We start from the raw sequence: 10,197 nt of genomic DNA, 5'->3' as shown, positions 1-10,197 counted from the left end.
CTCGGCGCCCACACAATGCCTATGGAATGGCACAAAGACATCCTTTTCATACCTAAGGGTATAGGCTTGTTCAATCCCTACATTGAGAAGAAAGACACAATCTGTCAAGATTTGTAGGTCGACTTCAACGTGATCTATATGACATTATAATCAATGAAAAATTGTGAAACTGGTATCATTGGAAATGTATATGTGTCTACTTTCCATAGAAACTAACCATTCAATCATATCTATCATATTGAGCGAGATATGGCTATTTGGCAAAGTAGGACAATTCTGTTCGAGAACTTACATACTAGTCAACTTCCGTCAAGATTTATTATCATCTCCGAACGAACTAGATTATGAATCATATATCATTGTAAAGATACATATGTATACTTTCCAGAACATTCAATGGTTTGTTCTATTTCCTAGAAGAAGATATGACTGATAAGCAATAAAAAATCATGTTGTGCGAGAATCTGTTTTTCATCGCGAACTTAAGTTTTAAGTTCTCAAGCAGTCTTCTCCTCACGATCAAAGTGAAATTGATCATATTTGAGGATAATATGACAGATTTATTTACTAAGTCTTTGCCTAAGTGTACTTTTGAGAAGCATGTAAGAAATATAGGCATGTAGAAGTTATCTGAACTTCCACAATGATTTTTGAAAGTGATTTTTGCCTTGGTCTATTCCATAAAATAAGGAATTGGTATTCCATGTAGTGATAGGTTTGTCATTACTACTAGTGATAATATTCCTACTTTATTATGTTATGTTTATGTAATCCTCTATAAATAGAGGCTCATATTAATGAATAAGATGATCCTAATTTATCTCTCCATTCTATCTATTGTTATATTACCGTTTCTCCTTAAACACGTAATACCATTTTTGACAAATATTACAAAAATTCCCGTCGAGTTTTGTTCCAAAATCCCCAACCCACATCTCAAATAATTAAACCTAACTTGAGAGAATTGAGATAGGTATAGGCCCTAAAAAGTAAAAACCACCATTAATTTTGAACTTAAAAATGGCGCGCCTTTTTCAAACACTCCCCCGCAGTTTCTCACCCACCCACAGTTTCACACTTTCCAACTCTCTTGTCTCGACTCTCGAGCTTCTTACTTTTCAACCCACACTCTCCACTTTCCCACTTCTCTCCTATACAAACGCACTACTTCTCACCTTCCTTGATCACTTTCCTTGTAACACTTCTCACAGAAACACAGAAGAGTGACACAAAGACACAAACTTGAGAACCCAACTGGTTCTAATGGCGAGAGGCAGAGGGGGAAAGAGGAAGAGGGAACAAGACCCACGAACCCATCGAACTGAACATGTTGTTGTCCGAGTTGGTGATGTTGTTCTTGCTGAGATGAAGGGTGATGACAGTTTGGGGAATACTATAAAAGAAGAAGCAGAGGGGGTTGTGAGTGTGAAGCAGAAGAAGAGGAAGATGCCTGTGAGGGATTGCAAGAAGGGTTTGGTGGGAAATGGTGACGAGGTACTAAAGGGGGTTGCTTTGGGAGGGGAAGAGGTTGCTGTGAGGACTCTGAGGAAAAGATCTGAACCGAATAAGAGAGTTGAGGGTGTGGAGGCAGAGAATAAGGGTGGGAGGAAAGGTAAGGAGAATGGTGCTAATGGTGCGAACAAGCGTGGTGGGAAAGGTAGGAAAATAGAGGTGTTAGTGAAGGAAGAGGGGAAGAAAGGTGTATTGGAAGTGAAGGGTGACATGAAACGCGGTGGGAAGCCTGCGAAAACTGAGGAGGAAGGTGGGAAGAGGGTACAGCATTCGTTTAGGCGTCTGAGGGATCAGGGACATCTATCGACGAAGGAGCGTAAAAAGGTGCGGGTTATTATGATTCTCTGGTTTTGTTTTGTGTTGTTACCATTGTGGTTTTATGTTGTTAATTTCAGATTTTGGATCTTTACAGTGGATTGAGGAGGTGTCCATGATGTGCCACCAATGTCAAAGGAGTGATAAGGGAAGTGTTGTTCGATGCAAAAAGTGCAAGACAAAGCGATATTGTGTCCCTTGTATAGAGAATTGGTATGCGTTTATGTACTCCATGTACTTTAGATATGGTTACTTAGATGCAAAATATGTTGGAGCAGTTGATATGTTTACTTACTACTTATTTGAAGTGAGTTTGTCTTACACTTCGGATATATGAACGCGTATTTCAGATAACATGATTCTGTTTATTGGTGTTGGGTGATGTTCATTACACAATCTGCTTGTTTGATTCTCAGTGTAGTTGAGTTGTATGCATTCAACTTTGATGAACTGCCACCAAACCATTTTTGGATTAATATACGAGCTTGTCTTGTATTACATAGTTTTATGAGTATTCACTATCAAGCTGTATCTTTAGGTACCCACATACATCACAGGATGCCATTGCTGAGGCCTGTCCTGTATGCTGTGGAAATTGCAATTGCAAAGCATGCTTGCGCTTAGACATACCTGTTAAGGTCAGTTTCTTGTGCTCACTTATGTTGAACTTGGCCGTGTTTTTTTAATTTCATTCTGTATCTAGATTTTGACAAAATCGTGGTTTATATGGCAGAATTTGAAAAACCAAGATTTAGTTCTTGACAAAGGTGCAAGGGTTGAGCACTCTAAGTACTTAATTCATGCACTGCTTCCATCCTTAAAAAGAATTCATGATGAACAAGAGACTGAGATGGAAATTGAGGCAAGGAGAAAAGGTATCTCCTTTCTTATAAACTTTTGTCTTGCTCACATAGGTCTGCAACTAATAGCTGTCCTCACCATTTCATTTCTTGATTTTGAGGCAAGAAAGTAACTTAAAGTAAAACTTCTGCTTGTTTCTATTGGTTTATTTATTCATTTATTTGAGTTATTTCAGAATTCCGATAAGTATATTAAATACAAATTTCTCTAGTACATCAAAGAAGTGATTGGCATTCCATATAGACCTAAGAAAGAAACCTTGAATATACAATTTTCAATGTCTCATCCTCTTTTCCACATTGGGCAGGATTATCCAACTTGGAGCTCCAGATAGCAAAGTCTGATTGTGCTGCTGATGTTCGCGTGTATTGGTAGATGCCATACTAGAAATAGATTCTTTGTTTGATATATTGCATTCCCAAAAATATTTAACAGTTATTTTGTTGCTTTTATTTGCCAGCAACAACTGCAGAACTTCTATTTTTGATTACCACAGAAGCTGTCCTAAATGTTCATATGACCTTTGCCTCATTTGTTGTCGGGAGATTCGAGAAGGAAAAATGCAGCTAGGCAGAGGGGAAGTTATTTTGGAGTATGCTTCTCGGGGCCTGCCATATTTGCATGGTGGAGAGGAAGTGGACAACAAAAAAAGAAAGGGAAAGAGAGATAGGAATGTGCTGGAGCCGCCCATTGAATCTAGTCCCAAAAGTTCTGGAAAGCAAACATTTGAGTGGAATTCATATGATGATGGACTAATTATTTGCCCCCCAGAGGACATGGGAGGCTGTGGCAGTGCTAATTTAGAACTGAGATGCTTATTTTCCAAAAATTACATCAAAGAGTTGGTAAAGAAAGCAGAAAAAATAGATGAAACTTCCAAAATATTGCATTCAAGTGGAACTTCTGGAGAGAGGTGTTCATGTCTCAACTCTTTGGATGATGCCAATTTAAGCATCAATACATCAAGGAAAGCAGCTTCTCGTGAAAATTATGAGGACAACTATCTGTACTGTGCAAGGGCTGGAGATATCCAAGTAGAGGATCTAAAGCATTTCCAGAAGCATTGGAGTAAGGGTGAGCCTGTCATTGTTAGCAATGCACTTGATACTGCATCTGGTTTAAGCTGGGAACCATTGGTCATGTGGCGTGCTTGTCGTCAGATGCAACATATTAAGCACGGTCAACATTTGGACGTCAAAGCAATAGATTGCCTGGATTGGTGTGAGGTCAATTATATTCCGGCTTTTAATTGTGACAATCATTTAGCGTTATACTTACAATTGCTTACTACCAGCTGCAATAGTGTTCTATATATATTCCACTACGTAGAGTTCTGATATGTTAATGTTAATACGAATACAGGTGGTAATAATACTGCGATAGAAACTAGCCATAGACTTCTTATTTGTCACAAATGATTATATCCTGTGATGCATATTTCTTTGAAGTTCTAACTACTGGTAATAATACTACAAGGGAAACTAGCCATAGACATCTTGTCACAAATGATTATATCCTGTGATGCATAGGAGTTCTAACTACTGGTAAATTCTATGTTAAACAAAAAAAATCAGCTCTGATAGTTCAGAATTTATAAACAGAACTTTGGCATAGCTGGGAACTTGTTCTTAATATGATCTCAGGTTGAATTATCAATCTGACCTCAGGTTCAATCAAATTCTCTTTGTAGAAGGCTGAAAGAAGCAATTTTTAAAACAATTTGACATTGTCAGAACTTAAAAGTACATCCACCTTTAATCGGAAATGCTCATCATCCAAAAATATGGCAAGATATCTAAGGTGTTATTTCTCATTTTCTCATGTTTTGTTCAACTTAACATATATAATAATCCAAGCCAATGTTACCATAGATTGTTTAGGGTGTTGATCTTAACTTCTCATTGGGTTTGTCATTGTGATGTGGTTACCACGTTTTCTTGCAAACCGAGATTTGCATGGTCTTGGTTGCTTGGTATTGATAACTAATACAATGATATGATGAAATCTAGGAGGAAATTTTAATAACTCTGATCACTTTTATTTTATTCCATTTTTTTAGAGGTAGATTGTTTAGGAAAATCTTCATTTCTTTAGTTTTTGCCCCCTGATATAGTAAACCATTTTCTTTGTAACTGAAATTGATCAGATTTTTGATATTTGGATGGTATGCAGGCTGATATCAATATCCATTGGTTTTTTGATGGATACTCAAAAGGGCGGTTTGATCAAGAGAATTGGCCGCAGATATTGAAACTGAAAGATTGGCCACCAACTAATTTATTTGAAGAGCGCCTTCCTCGTCACGGTGCCGAGTTCATTTGTTGTCTGCCTTATAAGGAATATACTCATCCTCGCAATGGTCCTCTGAACCTTTTTGCCAAATTACCTTCAGCATGTGTGAAACCAGACATGGGACCAAAGACATATATTGCGTATGGTTTTTCTCAGGAGCTTGGACGTGGAGATTCTGTAACCAAGCTTCATTGTGATATGTCCGATGCAGTATGTTCACTATCTTGGATTCTACTACTGTGCTTGTTTTGGTGTCTTTTTCTTTCATTCTATTTGGATGGTGCAAGGTTGACAGAGGTGGGTTTGGTTAGAGGGCCTACAGACCAAATTTTGTATGCATTGGAGTCTTTACTTTAATATGTTTAGATTTCTAGCATGATCTTTGGTTAAAGGTTGATGTACTCATTTTTACAGAGCAACTAAGTAGGTTCAGTTTGATGTTGTGTTCTCCTTTCTAAGACAAATAAAATATTTGATTGTCATTTTGAAGAACCTGAAGGGCAACTATAACTGATTCAGTTATACATTGACTTTAAATTAGTTTGTGCAGTTGCACCAGTTGAAACATTAAGTGTATATCAGTACAGCATTCCCATGTTTTACGGCTTGTAATGGCATGGGAAATGGGCCTAGCCCCAGCCTCTTATGTCATGCAAATCAACCAATAGAGGGAAAGTGATGAGGGAAACTAAGTTTACAGGCTAAGAGAACAAAATTTAATCATATCAGAGATATTATAATAAATTCAATACCAGTCTAGTTTATTTGTGTCATTCATGTCACTGCTAATTGCAAACATATGCCCTACATGTTTGATACTTGTGCTTGGGTTCCTCTTGAATTTTCTGAAAGGTGTGTGCTCTTTAGATTTTTAACATTGTTAATAGGTACCTCAGTTGTGCTTTTCTTAAATTTGCTCCAAATTTGAGTTCCTGGATTCCCCCCCTCCCTCTTGTTAAAACTAACTTTTACTATATTATATGTCAGGTGAATGTTCTGACACATACTACTGAAGTGAAACTTACTCCTGAGAAACTTACTGTCATCGAAATGTTGAAAAAGAAACATGCTCTGCAAGACCGAAGAGAAATTTTTGGCAATAGTGACAAGGCTGGTGGTGATTCTTGTTTCAGTACTGCTGATGAGAAACAATTTCTTAATAAAGTTGGAGATGCTTCAATGGGATCTGAATCTAAAAAGAATGAAGAAGCAGAATTAGAAGGTGATGTCACTGAGGGAGGTGCATTATGGGACATATTCCGTAGACAAGATGTCCCTAAGCTGCAGGAGTATCTCATGAAGCATTTCAAGGAATTCAGGCACACATACTGTTGTCCATTGCAGCAGGTAAACTGATCATAAATGTCCAGATTTTTCATGTAAACATAGCACAGTAGTTAGCTTTTACATACATGATTACGGTGGTTGTATGACACTTTTGCCTTATATTTTAACTGTTTGGCCTCTAGTTTTGTGAAGTTAAAATTTCAAAATGGACCGCAAGTGGTAAAGTGGAGTGCCAAAATCTCTCTCATGTAATGTTTTCTAATGGTGGTATATAGGTTGTCCATCCCATACACGATCAGACATTTTATCTTACGGTGGATCACAAAAAGAAGCTCAAGGAGGAATATGGTTAAGTTGCTACTATTTTGTGTGATTAGTTTCACATTTAGAATTCACTCATATTCAACTATCTACTTTTATTTTTTGTTGAAGCCATCTATCTTGTGTTTTGATGTATTGAATAGGAATTGAACCGTGGACCTTCATTCAAAAACTTGGAGATGCTGTCTTTATTCCTGCAGGATGTCCACATCAAGTCAGGAACTTGAAGGTAACTAGTTAGCAATCAAATGGTTTCATTTTCTTTAATTTTGGATTTCAGGTGGATATATTTTGTTAGTTGGTGCATCTTCCTGGGATAGTATCACATGAAAGTCACGCAAATGCAAATTATGTTGTATGGAATTTCTCAAAAAAAAAAAAAGTTGTATTGAAGGATCTATTAGGTATCCATAAAATTTCTTTCTTTTTACTTTGTTATCCGCCCATCAGTTTCTCTTTTGGCACTGTAAATTCTTAGTGGCCAGCCGCTGCCATTGCCATATAACTCTTTTTTGTTAGAAAAATATTTTTTCTATATCTGGAAGTGGGATCAGAACTTTCTGTGTTAAGACAAGTATAGGGTTTTGGTGCTTTGCATTTATTATTTTAATTTTATTTATTCTATATCTTCTCCTTGTGAGCCGGCATAATTTGACAGCTGTTTTTTTAGGGAGATACCACTGTTTTATTTTTTGTTTAAAAAACCTTACTGGCATATTTTGGTTCTCAGCTTGTGTCTATCAATGCATGTAAGCCAACAGAAAGCTGACTCTAAGTGAGTAAAGTTTTTTCCATCACCATAAGATGCCTTTATGGCTCAAAATTTTTGTTGTGTGCAAGCAATGATGCTTGCCGACTCATTTGGTGGATGTATTGTAACGAAAGTATCTAACTTATTAACTTGCATTTATTCTTCATAATTAGATCTTTTTTTTTTCATGACACTTCATAACCGGTTCTTTTTCTTTTTCCAGTCATGCATCAAAGTTGCAATGGACTTTGTCTCACCTGAAAATGTGGGTGAGTGCTTTCACTTGACAGAAGTCTTCCGCACACTTCCAGAAGGTCATAGGGCTAAAGAGGACAAATTGGAGGTATGCCATGTTTCATATTACGAGACTGATAGTGTGTTAATCAGCCTTTTGTTTTTCTTCTGGATACAGTATTATCAGTTAAGCAACCAACATAACAACAGCAGGCATTCACATTCAGATGTCCGTTAACATGTACCTTTCTGAGTTTCCAGTTTCTTGCCGCAGTTTCTTCATAAGCAGTTTCTTATGTGTAAAAAAAAAAGGCAGCCTTTTCATGTTGTATTCTTTTGTTCTTGGGATTTTGAGATACTTGCTAGATTGGTGTCTCCATTTCTGTTGATTTTACCTACGTGTATAAATGTATTTATGTGTCTACATGTGGGTTATTAGTACAATGTTAACCTGTGTCATGAAATCTTGTATACAAGGTTTTATGTAGAGACAAAAGTAGTTGAAGCTTTTATAATCATTTTGTAATAGTGCAAGGAGATAATGACATTGACAAATGAGTATCTTCTGTGAAACACTTTGGTCTAAATAACTCTAATATTTGTCTCTTGAATTAGGTAAAGAAAATGATTGTTCATTCTGTCACTAGTGCTCTGAAGGAACTTGATCAGACTGAGGTTAGTCAAATATTTCACTTAGATATTTGGTTACAACTTATGATACAATATTATAAGGTTTATCTTAATGTTATGACATTGCATGTAGTTAATATTTAGTTGAGATTTGAGATCTTATGAATAAATTAGTTGAGGTTGACTTTCCTTCCTCATTTCTCAATATATATGGCATCTAAACTGCCTTAGTTTCCCTTAGTGCTTTGTTATTATCCAGATTCAGTAAAACTACTTATCGTACTCGTATTCAATGCCAAAATTATATGATTTAGCATTGGGAAATTACAATTGTTTTGTTGCCTGATCTCATTTAAGCATATGAATTGCAAAACTGAAAGTTTGTTTTCTTTTTGTTTATATCTCCAAACACATAATTCCTACTACTCATCATTAAACAATGGTATACATAAATTCTTACTCTACTGTGAGGACAGAAAGTTATACTCGGTAATCACTGTATCAAAATCTATAAATTATGACTTGTTCTTTTCTAAAGAAGTTCATCAAAATCTAATCAGTTCAAAATTCAACTAGTGAATTAATGTCTTCTGTATTGAAGGTAACAGACTATTAGTGTCTCTGTTTTGGGGAGTGTTCCACAACTCTGTGTATGTATTGAATTCTAGTGGTTCTAAAAGCTTGAGTGAAATCAGCAGAAGTTGCATCTTAGCAAATATCATAAGGATTAAGGAGCATAGGCCCTGAGTTTAACTTTGTCATTATATTATCCTATGTTTCAAGTGATGCTAGAAAGTGATAAAAGATTGTTAAATTAGTCGTGTGCATTTGCCACTGGTGATTTTGTTTCCCTTTCTACAGATCTTGTAAGTTTTTAGTGTTTCACATGGAGGAGATCTAACTGAGTTACAGAGAAATAATAGTTTATCGAGAAAGTTGAGCTTGAAATTGATTCAATTAAGCTTAGAAAAATAGGAGAAAGTTACTTCATTACTGCTATTAGATAGCAAATAGTTTTCTAACTTACATCTCTGGCTTTTTTTAATGATTTGTTTTCCAGGTCTGAGGAAGACATTAATCCATCTGCTTAAGTGACAAGATCCAGGATACAAGTTCTATTGGCTTAGATTATCTATTAATATATTACAACATAGCCAAAGATTATCTATTGGGCTATTGGCTTAGAATTTCATCTACCATTTTCTGATGCTTTTGTTTCATTGTCCTTTAAGTGGTTCTTATAATAGCATCTTAAGACTAAAATTTATCTAATTTCTAACTTTAGGCTCACTCCTCTTGAGCATAGTGCTAAAGACTGATATTTCATATTGGTGTGGATTCTGATTTACTGTAGAGTTTGTTGGTAGAGAATTAGAGTTTAACTCTTTAGATTACAAACTGAAGGGCAATAGAAATAGTCAACCAAAATGTTGAAGTCCTACAATTTTTAAGATTTTACTAAATGACCTATCAAAAGACTAGCAAGCATCTCTAACCGATTAGTCATAAGACCGTCAAATTTGAATTCGACTTCTCATGTGGAATTGTCGAATTTAATAAATTTCTATTCCAACCCAAATGTTAATTTCAAATATTATGTAAAATAGTATATTTACTAACAAATTCATTTGAAAGAGGGAGCAAGATGAGTAGAAAAGAGGGAGGAGAGAGAAATGATAAAAAAAGAGAGAGTGAAATTAGCCTTGGCTTGATAGAGTGTTAATTAAAACGTCTATAATAAATCCTGTAAAATGTCATCGTTAGTATAGAATAAACATAGATCATTCTTTCCGGGAAATTGAAGGGAATTCTAAACTTTTAGTGTTAACAAATAATGAGGGTTTTGAGATTGATTATTAACTACTAAAATAAAACTTAAATTACTATTTACACTACATAATTACAAGTTTGAACCTATCATGTATTCTAATTTGACCAATTACATATTTTTTAGACACCAATACAATTAGAGCCTTAGGGGATCATCTAATCAT

At 35.6% G+C, this 10,197-nt stretch overlaps 1 protein-coding gene across 1 annotated transcript; it reads left to right on the top strand.

The window, feature by feature from the left end:
• Positions 1–1,170: 1,170 nt before the first annotated feature.
• On the top strand, positions 1,171–9,315 carry LOC126782388 (lysine-specific demethylase JMJ25-like). Its single transcript, XM_050507627.1, has 13 exons — positions 1,171–1,836; positions 1,925–2,040; positions 2,366–2,465; positions 2,561–2,702; positions 2,996–3,059; positions 3,149–3,914; positions 4,861–5,190; positions 5,968–6,327; positions 6,543–6,615; positions 6,732–6,817; positions 7,563–7,682; positions 8,189–8,248; positions 9,264–9,315. Exons 1-13 carry the CDS (start codon positions 1,264–1,266, stop codon positions 9,267–9,269), a joined length of 2,796 nt encoding a protein of 931 aa, XP_050363584.1. The 5' UTR covers positions 1,171–1,263; the 3' UTR covers positions 9,270–9,315.
• The last annotated feature ends 882 nt before the right edge of the window (positions 9,316–10,197 follow it).

The sequence above is a fragment of the Argentina anserina genome, chromosome 1 (genome assembly GCF_933775445.1).
Source record: "Argentina anserina chromosome 1, drPotAnse1.1, whole genome shotgun sequence".
Lineage (NCBI taxonomy): Eukaryota > Viridiplantae > Streptophyta > Magnoliopsida > Rosales > Rosaceae > Argentina > Argentina anserina.
This window is presented reverse-complemented; position numbering and strand designations above follow the sequence as displayed.